Raw genomic sequence first — 19,176 nt, 5'->3', positions numbered from 1 at the left:
GTGAAATAGGTAGGATTTAATCCAAGCATTAAGTATGCCATGAACACCCATCCTGTGGAGTTTCTTGAGAAGCAATTGTTGGTCAACACAGTCAAAAACTTTCAAGAAATCGAAAAGCATTGCAGCAACTTCCATTTTTTTCTCTAGAGTGTTTAAAGTCAGGGTTATTAACCGATAGTTAGCAGAAGATGTAGATTTATGTTCCCTAAAACCATGCTGAGATGGTGAAAGGAGATTGGAAACCTGTAGGTAAGAAATTTTCCTAACATAAGGCCTTCTCAAATATTTTGCTGAATGGATTCAGCAGAGAAATTGGACAGTAGGAGTTAATGTCAGGTCTATCACCCTTGATTTTATGAATTGGAATGACTTTTGACGACTTCAGAGGGATGAAAACATTCTTAATTGGAAAGATTCATGTATAAGAAAATAAAGAGGCTGCATAATGAATTCATTAATAAGAGAACTGGGAATTTCAGCAAAACCAGAGCTCTGTTTTGTACCTAGATTCTTCACTATATTTTTCACTTCAGATTTTGTGAGGGGATAGAGAAATAGGGACTTTGAGTGAGTAGAGTGGGTTAGCATTACAATGGCTTGTCAGAAAGACATTTTCTTTATTCAATCTATATTTACATTCGGGTTTATTCTCTTGAGTCAAGCACATTCTGATACACAGAATTAATTGTGCGATAGTAAGCCAGGCACATCCAAGGAGTTTAAAAATGCAGATGGATAGTGACTTCGTCTTCGTTTGTTACTTAGTCAATGGATTTGAATGAATGCAGAGTACCTGTGTAATGTGAATAAATGTGTAATTATTGTTTACAAATTGTTTTATGTAGTAAAGTTGTAGTCATTTATGCCTAAATGCTTCTACAAACTGAAGGAATTAGAAGAAATTCAGTTAAGCATGGTTACTTTTCAGGTGGAGAAGAAGAGCAAGGAAAGAAAATTACATCTTATTTGTTTGATAAGACAGTACTTGCATGATGAAGGGTATGACAGATATTTTATGATTATAATATTTCTTCTTTAAAATATCAATGCTCAATAAATGTTTCATTTTGCAGGTTTTTGGATTCTGCAGCATCCTTAATGAATGAAATGCCTATGTGTAAATACTACAGAGTATGTGATAACATTGATTTAACTACCATTTTGCAAGAATATGAAACTTATTACCAAATACGGTTTCAGAAGTTTCCAAAAATATGCAAAAAAGTGACAGAATTTGATTGCAATTCTGGTATTCCTGACAGTCAGAAGAAAAAAACATATGGTAGACCACATTCTAGCCACACTAAATCTAGTGATAACTTGTTGCATAAAAATGGGGAAGCTGATGGGTTAAAGGAGGGTGTAAGAAAGGGTTTATCGCTGGTGAAAGTAAATTCCTTTCCAATGTCTGATGCTGAAAGCAATAGTGGATTAGATTTGGGCCTTAAAGTATTGCCGTTGGGATTAGGCCTAAACAATTCAGGATCAAAAGAAGCAGAGGGATTACTAAAATCTCTTGACTTATGTGATGAAGGATCTCGAACTTATAAAGAAATGACTCAAGAATTTTCTAAGGTGATGAATTATTTTTTTCCTTGCATTCTATTCTTATTTTTAACATAATGAAACCATTTTTTGTAAGTATATTGGTAAAAATTTGACACTCGGTCATGTAAAATCTCACGTGAAAGCATTTGGTGATGCAGTACTTATTTAATGTTATGAAATAATCCAAGTATCAAAAGAAAATGAGTGAGTTTTCTTTTATTTGGTTGTTTTACTCTACATTTTAACGATTTCATAGTTTTCAGTTTTGAAGTCAGGGTTATCACATCAGTATGTACTACCAACTCTTAAAAATATCTTCCAAATTCCATGCCATTAGATTATTATCCCTTATCACTGAAACACTAATCATACACCTGCCTGGTTATACTATATGCAAAAATTGGTTGCTGACTTACATTTCTTTGGCCAAGTTCCCTTAGGTTTCCCTCCCTTGGCTTAAAATTGTCACAATTTGCCAACACCATCAATAAGCAAAACATGCCCCCTCCATCCAAGGCCTCTAACTTAACTCTCAGTTGAAATATGCCAGAAATGTGTGTATAGAAATATTTTAATTTCTCTACTTTCCAGCAAGGTAGCCAGCAGATAACCAACATTTCTTCTATTGGCTCAGTTGATCTCAAACAGTATGTAGATATTGTCAGAAAAAAATGGTGCTACCTACAAATAAACAATGAAAACTCTTAAATATTTTGTTCCACAGAGGTCTGTATTAGGGCCTTCACTTTTCCTGGTGTAAGTGAACGACATTTAAGTCTAATAGCAGGTCATACTAATCATCTCTATTGGAAATAGATATTTATGCTATGGTGAATTCTGTCGCTCAATTGCTGCATGCCAATAATTTACAATGAAATGCAAGAAAAAGTTTACTTGGTATTTAGTAATAAAGACTTTTAGTCAAATATTTCTGTAAAAATAGGAAAGCTATTGATTTCAGAGTTGGAGCATGCCAATTTATTGTGTTAAGAAATAGACAGAAAGTTGAGCTGGAGGTTCCAATTGGAAAAATGTGGTGAACAATTATGCTCAGCCCCATTTCCTTTAAAAAATCGTGCTAACTATTTTAATGCAGAAGTACTAATCCCAGAATACCATGTTATATTTAAGTCCATAGCTCAATATGGCATCATCTGCTGAGGGAGATCAGTGCATGGAAACATCAATAGAATATTCACCCTTCAAAAATGGGCATTAAGGGTTATATTTTAACAAAATACAAGAAAATTCTGTTGGGAGTATTAAAAATATCACAACATCATGACTATTCCCTATATATATATGTGCATAATTTGATTCTGTATGCCTGCACCAAAACCCCTTCTCTGGTCAAAATAGGGATGTTCATAAGTGCAACATCAGGGGTAAGGATAATTTTTATAAAGGCCATTGTTGAGTAGCAGTACTACAAAAAGCCCAGAAGTTTCAGGATGACTGCTCTTTAAACAACTTCCTGAATAGCTAAAACAAATACTTCCTCAAGGAAATATATTCAAAATAATGTTGAAAGACCTCTTTGTAAATAATGTTTTTTATACTGTCCAACAATACATAGAAAGAGCCAATGAAAGGGAATCTGTTTTTTAAATCTTTGATACCCATTATTATGTGATTCATAATCCATCCATATATGTATGAATTTGAGTATACGTAAATCTAATGCACCTGTAAATTTGATTGAATCTTTAAGGAAGCCCATGCAATTATGTATTATTCTATGGTGAATACATCTATCTATCTATCATATTTTGTTTTTCCATGTGATTAACATTGGAGGCAGTTTTTAAAAACCTAATATTGTAGGTTTGAGCTCACCCAATTTAGTTTTGGGTGAGCTCCATCCTAACTTATCAAACTGACCTTCAGGCTGATAAATGGGTTTAATATTTTTTCCTTCCTCTTTTCAAAATATTCCCATAACCTGACATGTAGTTCATATGCTGTATCAAAACTTCTTTAATATACCTTCGTATATCAAAGTTTCATCAACATTTTCCCTTGTGCTATTGCATTGTATACCTACTAATGAATAGAAAAGGAAATGAACAAAGAAAATAATGGTTAAACATACCCATCCCCTGTCAACTATGGCTCTTCTGCTATATAGGTCCTAGCTGCTTTGCTGCAGTTAACTATTCTGTAACACTTCACTTTTTATCCATGTAGAAATTCTCCTTCACAACATCCAATAACTTGAGTCTTTTCCTTCCTCTCCTCATGGTTCCCTTGACCATTACTTCCAAAAAGGATAAAATCCATGGCTGACTTCATTGGCTAAGCAAAGAGTTGAAGAGAACATTGTTTATAAGGTATATAAAGTCACTGGTGAGAAACACCACACCACATACAACTTGTGTCAAACAATCAGTACCTTATAACCAGGGTCATTAATGTTAAATGCTGTATTGAAAAAAATTGTCTTTGAGTATCTTGGATTTTTTTTTCAAACTAAATTCATAGCTGGATAATGAAAACCTTAATGAGAATCTTCATTTTTTTTTGGAGCTGATTCATTGTTTCCCATTTGTTTGTGCTCTTATCTGGATGATAAAATGCCAGGCGACTCATAAAAGTATCAGTTAGATTATACTATGGTTAGCCATAGATTTAGGAACAGCATGATCAATTTACACAGTTTCCCAGGAGCAGATTTAGACTCAGATCACAATTTAATACTCAAGAAGTGTAGCATTTAAATCAAAAAGATAAGGCAGGGGTGGTGGGAGGGGAAATGGAACTTAGAAGCATTAACTGGGAAGACAGGGATGGAATATCACCAAGCTGTAGAGAAAATCATGAGTGAGGAAAAAGAGCTGAGTATTATCGAGGAAAAATGGAGATTATCAAAAAAGGGATATCAAAAGCCACAAAAGAAACTACAGGAACCGTTTATGGGAGGACAAGGAAACCATGGATCATATAAAGATAGATGAGAGAAGGATATTGAAGAATGTAAATACAGAGTTGAGCAGAACGAAGTACAAAGAGTTAAATAATAAATTGAGATGGGTGACAAATAACGCTAAAGAAGCATGGTAGAAGATGTTGTGTGAGGATATGGAAAGTTTGCAGAGTAAGGTGAAATTGGTGTGCTGTGCAAGAAGTTTAAAACACTATCAGGAAGTATCAGGATAGACCTGTGGTAACAGTTAGATATAAGTTGGGTAAGGTAATAGTTGAAACAAAAAAGATCCAAGAGAGATGAAAGGAAAAATAGAAGCACTGTATGGTAAAGAACTTAGGCCAACAAGTTTATGCATAGAAAGAGAATATGACTTTAGATGAAGATAGCTTAGGTCCAGGCATACTCGACGATGTGGTAGAAAGGGCATTAAGGAAGATGAAGTCAAACAAGGCAGTGGGGATAGACACCATTCCTGAGGAACTACTAAAAGATGTAGGAAAATGTGGGAGGAAGAGTTTTTATGATCGGATCCTATTCCAATAAAGGTAAAGACCGAAGTCCTCAACTGGGGACTACAGAGCAATAAGTTTGATTTCCCATGCAGCTTAAGTTGTTCTCAGGATCATCAACTAAAGGATGGAAAGCAGAGCAAATGATTCCTTAGGGGATGATCACTTTGGGTTCAGGAAGGGGAGAGACGTGCATGATATAATGAGATCACTAATGGAGAAGAATATATAATACAATCAGAACATATTTGCCTGTTTCATAGATTTTGAAAAGGCATTTGTTAGAGTGAATTGGGAAACATTAATGAGTATATTGCAGAAAATAGGAATAGATTGGAGGGACAGGAGGCTACTCTGCAACCTGTACATGGTTCAAACTGCTCAGGTGTGGGTGGCGGATGGAGAGTCCGGGTGGGTTGTATTAGGAAGAGGAGTAAGTTAAGGTTGCCCATTACCAGTAAGCATGTGTGAAGAAAATGATTAAAGAGGCATGGGAAGAACTGGAGATGGGAATGAAAGTCCGTGGGGAAATGGTAAAATCAGTTAGGTTTGCTGATTTTCAAGCTCTAGTTTGCCCGTCAGCCTAGGGGCTACAACCATTGCTGAGTGAATTGGAAATTCAGTGTGATAAATATGGAATGAGAATCAATATAAATAAAACAAGGGTTATGCAATTTTTGGGAGGGAGAAATGTTGGGATTTTTTTTCTTAGGAAAAACAAAATATTTATTTAGTAGTTGTGTCCATCCAAAACCTACTTTAACTGGTAGATTAATAATAATCTGAATGGCATAACTTGAGCTCTGAATGAAGAAAATATCTTGCAACAATGTTTTCTTCAATGTCCAGAAATTTCAGGGGTGGAAGTGTATTTCTTTAATTTTCTGTGATGGATTTGGTGTGGGATGAAATACATCGCCAGAGAATGTAAATATTTATTTGCATTCTTATTACAATCTCATTTCATTCTCATTTATATTCATTGTTTTTCAAACTTTTTTAAAAAGGCGTAACCCTTATCCAACGAGAGCACCCAATATATCTCTTTACATTTCCCCACTTACTGCCTTGAGTACTCAACATATCCCCTAATCTTTAGGCAGCATTAATCCCTAATTTTTAAGCAGCAAATTAACCTTAATCACTGTACTTCCCTTTGCTTTAAAGCTGGCTGAGTGAGGTGGTTGATCCACATGGTGTATTGTGCAAAAATCTTCTCTCATGTCCAAGATTAACAGTTAAAGATCATGAACTTGGGTGAGTGGATATTGATTATTGGGAATTACGTATTTGTTATTGAGGTGTGTTTTAAAGAACCTTTTTCTGTCCAGATGAAGGCTAATGGAGACAATGAGGAAGAAAATAAGCAAAAAAGCATGTGGGTAATTGCTTTAGGTATGATGATGGATCACTCAGATTCTTTTCAATATTTTTTCATCCTGGGTATGAATCCTGGGGTGCTTCACCCAGATGTTAGTAAGCTATGAAGTGGCCTTTTGTAAAATCTAAAGCACTGAGTATTTCTATGGGAAATAATCACTCCTCAAAAATGAATTCCAAATGCAAAATGGCCGAATAATAAATTGAGGACGAATCAATTATTGATGGTGTTTGGGATTCTCAGAAAGAGTATCAATGTAGAGAGTCAGAAAAGATTATCTCAAGAGGAAAATATCAGAGAGGCATAGCAGGATTCCATTTTGGTCCCTTTGAAGAATCACAAATTGGCATTGTTTTGAAATTCTTATCTTCCAATCTGAAATGAGTGGATTTTTAATAATATTAGTGATGATTCAACCCAGCCCCATTGTCTGTTTTTTTTAATGCTTATTTTACGAAAGTTTTTCAACTAATGGTGGGAGAAACAAATCTTTATTATCAGCAAAGTTTTACTGCCATTGATAAAAGTCCTTCACCTCGACCCCACAAGTCTACAGGATTTTATTTTACTTCTGTCTGTTATTTTACAAATTGCACACTGCACCAGAGATGTGCTGAGGGACAATTAGTCCACACTAAAGTAAAGCTCTCTTCTTCAGTGATGTAACAAGACAAATTGAATGTAAAGGGATTGGAATGTGGGACAGGAATGCTGTGGTGAAAATTAAATTAAAATGTGGCAACAATAATAGTAGTTAATTTTATTGGCAAAGGTCTTGGTAATATTTACCGCTTAAGAGATAGTCTACACTACCAAATATAGATGAAAGTTACCAAAATTTAGCAATACTTAGTAATTCGTTATCTCACACGAAGCAAATACTTTCCGAGTAAAATATGCTCAGGTCTTGCTGATTAATTATTATAAACTATGATCTGGCTGATCAATTATTTACAAGGTACTATGTGGCCCATGGTACAAAATGGTTTTGCATTATTGGTCCTTATTCTTCTCATAAGGTAGCCATTCAACCCATTTACCATTCTACTTAGGCCCTTTGCCTTAACTTTTTGCCTATACATATGCACGGTTTTTCCTTGATCTCATGCACTTAATGGAACAGCTTTGGAAGATCTTCACTAGGATTTTGTACAAGTTGTGTTAACTACAGTACTCATGTGACTTCTACAAATCTCAAGTAACAATCTTTTTGCCCCAGAATACTGATAAAATATTTCACGTGTCAAGTGATTCCAAATGTAAATAATAATGTTAATCTTCAGTCATTTATTTTTGTATTTAAAAATTAATTGGTAGGAGATGGTTTTAAATAATCTTTTCATTATTTTTTGTCAATCATCAACAGGATATTAGATATGAAAATCCAAATGTTTATTGGAATGACATCATTGGACATGAAGATGCTAAAAGAATTCTTAAGGAAGCCATTGTTTACCCAATCCGTTATCCTGAGTTTTTCTCTGGTATATTGGGTCCATGGAAAGGGCTACTCTTATATGGACCCCCAGGGACAGGTGTGTTCATAAATATGATTGTGTATAGGTAATATAGGCATCCAATAAAAATATGAAACCATTTCTGTGTTTATTATAGAATCATTGAAGGACTTATATTATGCATTATGATTTTATTGCTGCTAAGCATAGTTACATAGAAAAACTCAAATGGTAGACGTAGGTTTTGAAATATATTACTTCATTCACATTAAAATATAGGTAATCTTATTACCCTGAGGTATAAAATGTAAATGTTCTCCTTTTCCCCACAGCCAAAATGAGGTATTTTGCTTTTGGTAGCTATAACTGTCGCTAAATAATAGGCATATACACAGGTCATCTGTCTTCAGCAAGAACCTTTTTACCAACTTTGCTAATCTAAACCTATCCAAATGCCACTCCTTCTCCATATTTGCCCTCACTCTTTTTCTAGTCTCAGTCTTCCTACAAGAAACCCTCATTCTCCTGAGGAAATCACCTCTAAACAAAGCCGCCTTATGCCATTCAACCACTTTACTTAAACATACAGCTGTGTATCTCCATATCCCCATTTGTAATTTATGCAATTGCTTCCTCACTGTCAGTAACTTTCCAGTATCTTGGAAAACAGCTCATATGACACAGTCTTATCGTCTGGATCAAAAGAAATATTTAGTGACCAAACAGTCTCCATAGTTTCCCAACTCTATTCTTTTGATTCTTTTTGAGCATATACTTCATGATCATCTTATGTCATCCACCCTTCCTTATATCTCACATTATCAGCATGGCTTCCTCCCTGATGGTTCCTGTTTAACAAATCTATCTGTTTTACATCACCTCTGCCTGCAAAGTCTCTTCGAAACTCATCAGTTGTATTAATTTTTCTAACATTTTTCTTCTAACATACTCTTTTATTGAAAAACGCATAAAATTTTTCCAATATCCATTGTCCACTCTTATCTATTCTGACTTTCTTAACCAACGTTTGCAGAGTGTGGTGGTTGATGCTCTCATCTCATTGTCTCACCATCTCCTCTGGCATTTTGCCTTGGGCTTGGGTAGTGTCCTTGGGCTTCTTCTTGTTGTACTGGGTATTTATGATGTCATTATTTGCATCATCTCAAACTCTTGTGACATTTGCACTTCTCAATGCAGGTGTCCACAAAATATTTAAAAGAATAATAGCTGTCAATTCTCAATCCTAGATGACTGATGATCAAGATGACAACTTAAGATCATCCCTTGATGTTATCCTCCCATGTTATATTCTTTTAAATTGAAACGGCTTGTCAAGTATTATCTTTTACCTGGCAAAATGATCTCTACCATCACATCTTATAAGTACCTTGGCGTTACCTTTGACAACGAGCTTACATTCATCCCTCATCTAGAAAAAATATCCAAAGCCATGTTCATCATTGTTGTTCTCTACAGAAATTACAGAGCCATTAGTCTAAAAAACTTTCTTTGCCAGTAGCATGTTTACCATACCTGAATGCTGCTGCCTAAACTGCTTTTCCCAGTAATTTAAAAATCCCCGATCGTTCTCTTAAGTCTTTCTTTTACATTGGCCGTTACCACATACTCTGTCTGAGTAGTTTTCCATTTAGTGTAATTATGTCCACTTTTGGGTGTAATGCTTTGTTCACCTGCAGAACTATTCAGTACCTAAATTCTTCCATTCTGCCATCAATGGAAACTTTGATCCATTGGTGTCCTTTCCTACCTCTCCCTTCATATTCATGCTCCTCCTTATCGCAATAGAGTTTTTCTATGCCTTGGTAAATTGTGTCTTTTACTCTCCCTGCAATCTTTGTGGTATCCACTCCCAAAATCATTCAACTCAATTCTCACCATCCATCCCTTAATTGATACCTTCATTCCCCACCACAATCTCACCAGTCATATAAGAAGCAATTTGGCTTCCTACTGCTCTATTTTTTTCCTCCCAGTGTTTGATATTTTTGTAGCTAAAATATTTTGTGGCCTTTTATAACAAAATTAGTTCTGTGATAATATTTGCATCTTTAATTGTTTTGTCATTCCATACCTCATTTCATCTTTGTTACATTATTTATCTATGTATTCATTGTAAAAGGCAATTGTTAGATACTTTTGAATACTTGAGGAATAAATAGAACAACAGTTGGAAATGCCACCTGTGGAAATGAAATTATTCAAAAGTTTGATTTTTCAATTTTTGAGTATACACTGAAAAGCAATTATTAACATGAGATATTTGGCAATAGTTTGTTTGTTTTATGTATAAGCCCAACTTTTTAATAATATGCAGTTATATTAGCTGCAAATTGGGATGAGATCATTGATACACATGATAACACTAGGACTCAAAAAATTAATAATGGATTAGCAATGAGTGAATGATAGCAACAATAAGTGAACATTGTCTCAGAATAGCCACCTGTCAGTATTCCTTTTGCCAATAAATTCTGAGATTCTCGTATCCATTGAAATCTTTCAATTGTATTTTATAAACAGGAAAATCTTTACTGGCCAGAGCAGTGGCAACAGAGTGCAAAACTACAGTTATTAGTGTGTCACCTAGTGACATTAGTAGTAAATGGAGAGGAGAATCAGAAAAACTGATTAAGGTATGTATATCAATTAAAAAGTATCGAGAATAAAAAATAAGGGCTTTGAGAATCATCATTTGGTTTGTTAATTTATTTTCTTTTCTGTTCTTAAGGAAAAGTATTCATTTGGTGTTGTAAAATATACAAATCTTTATTACTGACTTCCCACCCAGAGGCCCCGGGTTCAAATCCCAGTGGAGTTGAATATTTTCAGAGGTATCTCGATCCCTACTTAAGGTGCTTTGTGGAGGACACTTTGAGTGAGTATGCCGTCCGTCAGATGGGACGTTAAAGCTGCGGACCCCTTTGCGCCTTTGGTTAAGAGTAGGCTAATGCCGACGCCGGGTTTCTCTCCATCCTTCTTCCTTTACTGTCCATCCCTAATGGCGCAAATGACCTCAGCTGTTGGTTGCCTCCCCTAAAACTACTGCTATTACAAATTTGTAAAATTAGTTTTGTTGTATAATTTAAAAAATGAGTAAATTCTGAACTGGTTTCTAAATTCAGTTATTAAGATAATCCTGATTTTTGAGGTTACAAAAATGTGGTGATGATACAAATATTAATGATACTACAGGTTAGGTATTTAGTTGTGAGCCTGTTGATCTCTATATTAGTTTTTGACATTGTTATGCCAAAGAATTTACTTAAATGGAGCTGTTTGGATGTCATTGATTTAAAACTACAGCTCATAACTGGGCTGTGCATCTGAATAAAGTATTAAGCAATATGATGAGACAAAGACTATTGGAGCAAAAAGTGCGTAGGCTCTCAGGCCCCTAAAGTTACTCTCTCAGCGAGAGAGTAACTTTAAGTAGCTCTAAACAGCAGCAACACAAATGTATGAAAAAACTAATATTTATCACAGAACACAATAAAAGGGCACATATTGCTTGACATTTTGACTGCATTAGCCGTCTTCCTCAGAAGAGTACGGCTCACAGATGGGATAAGATAGAGGGGGCAGAAAAGAAGAGTCTGAAGGCTAAGCAAAAGTTGTAGGAAAGGTGGTAAATTACATTCTTTGATAAGTATATATTGTTTTTGCTGTGCATAAGGAAATAATCTTCTTAAATTAATTTTTAAAAATGTTACAGATATCTACTTGAAAATAGGTTTTATATAAGTGAGGTGAGAGTCCACCCTGAAATAAGCCTAAGGTATCTGAAGTATATCAGGGTTTGGGGACCAGTTTCCTTCATGAACTACCTGTGGTTTCCTAAAAAGTTCTGATATCCAGATTATCACATCAATGAGATTTTTCAATATAGCATTATGCTGATGGTATCACCCAGGATTTGAATTCTAGATCATTCAGTAGTCCAGTATATTTTACCACTATTCATTAGTATACATAATGCTAAATGTAAAATAATTCACAAAAGAAAGTGGTTATTTGGTTTGTATGTGAGTAATCTGCAATTTATGCTTTTGACCAATTATTTTACTGAATAAATTTTACTGAGGGCATTCTTCATGCAGGGCTATTCAGCTCATCTCCAGGACCCATAGAGACATTGGCTACAGTGGATGGTTATGGATAGAACGATAAACTGTTTGTAACAGAGTTAAATATAATTTATACTCCTTGCTAACAGAAGATTTAGTGGAAAGAAAATGTTGAAGGTTCACATTCCATGTTAACTCCTACCTTTTTTCACTCTATACTTACCTTCAAAAATGAGTCACCTCAATTTTTTTTCAATTGTTCGGTCATGTATATTTAAAGTTAGATCTGTGAGTGGAAATATCTATTTACATCCTTGCTTAAATAGTGTGCATAAAGTACTTCATAGAAACTCCTTCTGAAGGAAAGTCCCCAATTTCCGTCCATTTCAACAGCTTGTTTTCCTACTCTGGATTTATCTAATTTCCTAATCTGGCCATTTCCCCTAAACTAAAATAAGAAAAAAATTCTCATCCTGATGGATCCGCATTTCCATTAATGCTGTTAACTGATAAATATTAATGGCTGAAAGAAAGGGAATTATATCCTTTCTTTAGAAGAATATAGTATAAGGATGGGTTTTAGTAGAAAAGTGTTATGTATGCTTGGAAAAGATCCAGCCATGGAATATTTTGTGCCAAAATAGCTTACCTAGAACAATGAAGCCTTAGTCTCCCTCCAAGTGCTACCCTTAGGACTTCACAAACTTATCCCAGCATCTCTTCCACTTTTCAAAACAATCAACAAAGTCCTTTTTTTCGGAATGGTCATCAACTACCCAGTTGCATTCTCTTTTATCTTGTCAGCATCAAGCATGAAATGCTGCAGTTGCAGGGGACTTGGTGGAAGCTGCAAATGATGACCAAGGTTTTCTAATAAAGGTCATAACTGGAGATGAGTCATGGGTCTACGGCTGCGACACTGAAACAAATGACCCATCTTCCCAACAGTCAGTTGACGAGATGAAGGAGAATGCGACGAGGCATCTGATGAAATTTCCAAAAAAGAATTTGTTGATTGTTTTGAAAAGTGGAAGAGATGCTAGGATAAGTGTGTCAGGTCCCAAGGGGATTAAGGTCTCATTGTTCTAGGTAGGCTATTTTTCTCAAAATATTGCATGGCTGGATCCCTTCCGGACTGACGTCATGTATGAGTTGATACAAATGACTAGGTGAATAATTATTTACAATGTACATTGACCTGTACTTTTTCCAGATTTTACTTATGTTGTGCTCTCTAATTATTCATAATAATCTTTAAGTTGGAATCATTAAAAGCCAGAGATATAGGTGCCTGCCATATAGTTAGATGAAACACTATCAGTTAATTATTTTTTTAAATGTACACTATGTACGTCACATATTTTCAGGAATTTATTTAAAAACTATCAGTTAACTACTGTAATTTTTAACCATTTTCTCATAATTTGGTATTCATAAGGAAAACTACAGCAGAGTTAACACTGTACAATTTTATTAATTCCAATGTGATACCTTATGTTGAGAATAGTCATGGAAACATGCAGAGATTTCATGAAAACTTATAAATGAGATTCAAGGAGGAATGCATTCACTCCATCCCAAGTGTATGTGTAGTCATGAGAATATATTTTGATGAAGCTTATTTCTACCAAATGATTTAGGCAGTTTTTGATTTGGCTAGAAGAAATGCACCATCAATCATACTGGTGGAAGAGTTAGATTCATTGGCATCTCGGAGAGACTCTGCATTGGAACATGAAGCCTCAAGACGAATGAAAACTGAACTACTTCTGCAAATGGATAAACTGGTTCAGCATAATGACTCCATTAAAGAGGACAAAATTTTCTTTATGGCAACGTCTAATATGCCTTGGTTAGTATGTACATAGTTGAGCATGTAGTTATCCATTAAGTTTAAGAGAAAAGATTAGTTTCAAGTATTCATGCATGCATTCTTCATCAATGAATAATTATCACTGCTTACAGGGACTTGGTCATGGATGAAAATTGTGTCTTTTGCAATTGCATTTTCATTAATGAAACAGTTATGTTAATTTCAGTTCATCATCATGAAGCTTGATATTTCAAAACAGCTCTTTACTCCAGGGGTTTTTGTGGGATGATGAATATATTTTGCACCAATGCACTAGTTATACCTGTATGGCCCTGAATCATCTCTGTTTTCTTTAGTTTGTGATCTTTTTTTCCACCATCCATTTAAACCGTGTTTTTGCTAAGTCCTTTTCCGCACCTTCAGTTTATCTTTTCTTGGTTGTAGTTCTTTCCCTTGCCTTATCGTGGAGCCTGTTTCTCAAAGCTATAAGCTATGTAACAACATGGCCACTAAAAAGAGCCATAAATGTACTCGTGTTGTAATATATTCTAAATCCAGTGATTGTATTTTGCATGAATACTTAAAATAATCAGGAAGTGGGCATAATTGAGAACCAAAGAACTGGTCACTCTCTGTAATTTGCAAAGCTAAATACAGTGAAACCTTAACTTAATAAAGTTGCTTAAATAGTGTCAACATAATATCAACTTGTTTCAAGACGTGCCCTTGGATTAATACTAAGGAGCTTCCTCTTTGATGTTAACCTTTGTTATTTACAATATATTAGTAAAAGGCAATGCTTTAGGTATTAAGTTAAGTAATATAGTTAACAATCATATATATATATATATATATATATATATATATATATATATATATATATATATTATATATACACATTGTAACTTTGCAGGGAAGTTGATCCAGCAATGCTGCGCAGAATTGAGAAAAGAGTTTTGGTCAGTCTTCCAACCTTTCCAGAGCGTCAACTACTTTTTGAGTACTTTCTTCCTCCTAATATGAGGAAAGAATGGAAGGGGCCATCTTTATCATGCCAACTTAAATATTCAGAGTTGGCTGAAGTAATGAACTTGTGTCATCATTAGCCTCATATGTATATAATATATTTTTCAATAAAATTAATATAATTCTAATTCTGTTTATTTTTCCAGGCTTCTGAAGGATATTCGGGGTCAGATGTCAAATTGGTTTGCAAAGAAACTATAATGGAGAAAATGAGAGGTATTTTCTCTGAGTTAGAAAAACTTGGCGGTGGTAAGTTGCAGCATAGTTATTTTTATTAGTGTTGGTTAGTACTTGAAGTGAACTAATATAAGTATAATATATTTTTGAATTTGAATATGAGCATTATTTAACTTTAATTTACAGCTAATTTAAAGGCTATGCACTTGGAAAAAATAACTAATAAGGATGTGATGACAGCACTTTTGAGAACGAAACCATCTGCTGCCTTGGAATCAAGTAGATATAATAAATGGAATGATGAATATGGATCATCATAATGTCAACAAAATCAGTATTCACATCTCATAAAATGATGGTAATGCCCTTTTTTTTTTAAATATGCAAGCATAAAACCAGTTCAAGTTTAATTTCATGTCATTAGTCATTTCATCTCACAGAAATTATTTTTTACATTTCGGGAAATATACAGTTTGCTGAATTAAGAGAATTTCTGGAATTGGTTGACCAAACGATATATGGTTTAAACCCACAATTAAAAACTTTTCCTCCAAACAAAAGACAAGACAACATGAAGAATCGGGAGTTTACATGGTGAAATTCCCTTCACCCAGTTAAATGACCCAGATTGGACAATAATAACCAGCTCGCAGATTCAATACAGACATCGCAGTCCTGTGGGGAACACTGGGTTACTAACCAGAATGTCGGAGTTTGATTCCTGGACATGCTTCTTTGGCGCACTCAGCTCAGCCCAAGCTCTGGGATTTTTTGGGTACTAGATCTTCCTGGGAAACCATAGGCAGCACAGTGAGGGAACTGTCCCCTACCCTGATGTCTGAATTTCACAAGCAATTTGACCTAGTATGGGGTGAGCTTTACCCTCACCTATTTAAGTGACCTTCAGGTTAACAACTGTGGTGGTGGTACCTTTACACTTACCAACAATATTTAACATAAAGGGCATTGCAGATACAAAAGACCAGATAAATAAAATGGCATAATGATTATAACATCAAACCATTCCATAGCAAATTACAATTTGCACCTCCTTAAAAGATTGACCACCGGCTTCATCCCTATGAATATCTTGGCATTTTCAAATCCACTTAATGCACCTAATTTAGATTTAAACCCCATTATTTCCCTCTCCTTATTATAATTGCATCAAATAACCTCTCAGTAAGACAGAATCCCATGCAGGCACCCCCCTAAATTTTTGTGCATCTCCCACCCCATAAACACAGCACCGTCCTTCCCATAGTTAATTTCTTCTTCACTCCTCATTCCTTTTGTGACTGCTGTACACTTTTGCTGTATCTTATTGTGAATATCAGCTAAAAAATGTCATGATGAAGATGGCATTGTCATAGAAACAGCTTTAACTTTCTCAATTTTTTTTCAATAACCTTTTCAGTATTCAATTGTTCCCAGCTCAACCTTGTGGAAATTCATTTAAATAAAATTAAGAATACAAAGTATCTTTCCACTATCCTCTATTTGCATACAACCGGTTTCAAAGCTCAAGCGTCATCATCAGGTACCTCAGGTAGGTAGGTACCTGATGATGACGCTTGAGCATTGAAACCGGTTGTACGCAAATAAAGGATAGTGTTTGTACTTTGTATTGTTAATTTTATAAACCTTTTCAGTTTTTTCCCCACCAACCTCTTTCCCCTTGCTTGTCCATTCTCCTTCTTGCATCTCACCCCTTTCCGTCTTTAATTCTGGACATGCAATAAAAAATTGTGCAACACAGTTTCTCATGCAATGACACTGTTCTTAAAACCGAGCCTTCATCAACTACTATCGAGAGCCTTCTCAATCCATGGTTATAGCAGCTCAAACAAACACAGTTCATTCTGCTTCTCTCAGGTCTTCTTTCATTTTCAACTAATAAAGGAAACCCCATATGTTTTTCTTCCCTTCTTTTCACTCATTTCCTCCCCTCCTTTTCACCTTGTTCTGCCTTTTAAATCCTCCCCCCTCTTTTCATTTTCAAATGGCCTTTTGGCAACACAGTTCAATTTATATTTACTCACTGGCCAGCCGCTAAGTGTGAAAATGACAACAAAACAAATATGATAGTTACAAGGAATAGAATAATCTTTTATAAATTTCCAGTTATTTAACTGCAGAGAATGCTATATGCCAGAAAACTTAAATTTTACCAACTGTTACATCATTTTTTATGGAAGGAAATTAATATAGAAATATAAATTAAGGTGAGCTATTGATACCTACATTCCCAAGTAGGAAAAATATCCAGAAATACACCTAGGTAAAGTTTCAGGCCAGGGAGGTACAAAATTATAACTTTAATTTCAAACTGGTCTGAAGTGAAATTGCCAGTGGTAAAGTTTCACTTTTCAACCTAGTGCATATTGAGTCTTTTTGGCTCACTTCTAGACCTTATTATATTACTTACAGAGATGCAATAATTGGCAAGGCTGTTGAAATTCATACTCAGGTTTGTTGTTGTATGAGAAGTGGCTGGTGTAGAGAATAATTGCTTTTATTTCATATTTTGGGATTACTTTGGCTTTTTCCTCCATTTATCCTTATTTTCAGGAGCTTTAAACAATGGACCCAGGGTTTTCTCATGTCAGAAATGGAAAAGCCAAACATATATTTAATGTTAATAGACCTTACTGAAAACGGTTGGGAATGGTGGAGAGAATGAGGGTGAATGCAAAGTTACCGCGAACAGTTCAAAATTTCTTTGGAAGGGCTATTCCATTCTAAAAATCCCAGTCAATCAATCAACATGACAATCTTTAGTATTTACACAACTGGTCTTCTATTTATTTATAGATCAATATTTTAAATTATCTTACATCTAAGTTTTGCAATAGTAAAATGTTAATGAAAAAAATTATTGTCTCTGATTAGTATGAACTTCATGTACTACCCCTGTTTACATTAGTCAAAGTGTTATACTGTCTTCCAGCAGTCTTCCTACTTGGGCTCTCCACCCTGAGCTAACCATATGGTTTTGGCAACCCACATTGAAACTCTCTCTCCTCCCCCACACCTTCCTCCCTAAATAAATATGCTTCCAACTTCACTTGCTATCTTCATCATCCTTCATCTATCATGTTTTCCAGTTTTTATTATATTGTTTAATTTCCAAATGTTCCCAGAATTGGCCTTTTAAAATTAAAATGGTCCAGGTATAAATATATGTGGGGGTCAGGATAGTGCAGGGGTAGAGCATTGGGCTACTGACTGGAGGGTGCAGGTTCCATTCCCAGGCAAGCCTCTCTGGGCACCCTCTGCTCCAACCAAGCTATCGATTTTTCAGGTACCAGATCTTCCTGGGAAACAATAACTGGCACAGGGAAAGGAACTGGCCCCCCTACCCTGATGTGCAAGTTCCACATGCCGTTGAACTTAGTAGTGGGAACTCTACCATCACCTACCAAACCGACCTTTGGGTTGATTACTGTGTTTAAGGTGTTATCAATATTAATGTGGAAAAGTAAAAAGTTTCAATGGGCAAACTAAACCCCAAAGAAATAGCGTGCTAGCCCTCAACGATATAAAGTGTGAAAGGAAATACATGATTTCATAATAAATATATCATATCTTTTTGGCTCGGCTGTCATTTCATAATATACCTTTTTAGATATGTGTCATTTTAGTGAATGCAGTCTGAAACCTTTTATTATCAGACTTAGATTGCTTTTTTGTACCGGATCGCATCCCTGATTTTAGGCTCCCCAATTTTTGTATTGATGATCTGCATAACAACATAGCATCTACTGTCCTTCTATTTGCTGATGGAATATTTTTCATACAAAGTTTTATCAGACAAAACTAATAATTGCTGCTAATACTTTCTGGTCTTGAAATGTAACTGCCACTCATTGGCTAGCCTGGTCTTACCTCAGACGAGACTTTGTTCTCAGCTAATAAACTTGTTTTAACTTTAGAAAAAACATTAGAGGCCAACTTTAGTCTCACCCATAATTACCTAATAACCAATTAATCCAGGCGGCCTTGCTTTGGTTAATGGAGGAATTGATGTTGGGCTTTTTAATTGAACTTTCTTCTTGTCTCATTCACCAAAATGTTGGGCTTGTGTTTCAAAGTTTTATGATATATTTTTCATGGCTAGGAATCACTAGATTTTAATTTACAGAATACATCCCTTAGTTAGCAGATTAGTCCATAATTTCTTGAATAACCCATTTTTCTTTATTTTTGGAGGTTGATTTCACTACTTTAAAAGACAAGCAACATCAAAGTATA

The 19,176-nt window shown here is 35.1% G+C and overlaps 1 protein-coding gene across 1 annotated transcript; it reads left to right on the top strand.

The window, feature by feature from the left end:
* Positions 1-913: 913 nt before the first annotated feature.
* On the top strand, positions 914-18,415 carry LOC139695447 (katanin p60 ATPase-containing subunit A-like 2). The gene is made up of 9 exons (XM_071594234.1): positions 914-999; positions 1,074-1,575; positions 7,731-7,899; positions 10,363-10,475; positions 13,547-13,758; positions 14,633-14,801; positions 14,892-14,994; positions 15,109-15,280; positions 18,227-18,415. The coding sequence occupies exons 1-8, from the start codon at positions 914-916 to the stop codon at positions 15,240-15,242; spliced, it is 1,488 nt and encodes a 495-aa protein (XP_071450335.1). The 3' UTR covers positions 15,243-15,280; positions 18,227-18,415.
* The last annotated feature ends 761 nt before the right edge of the window (positions 18,416-19,176 follow it).

Source organism: Hetaerina americana, unplaced genomic scaffold, assembly GCF_022747635.1.
Source record: "Hetaerina americana unplaced genomic scaffold, ioHetAmer1.1.p SCAF_6, whole genome shotgun sequence".
Lineage (NCBI taxonomy): Eukaryota > Metazoa > Arthropoda > Insecta > Odonata > Calopterygidae > Hetaerina > Hetaerina americana.
The sequence above is the reverse complement of the archived record's forward strand: the minus strand, read 5'-3'. Positions and strand labels throughout refer to the sequence as shown.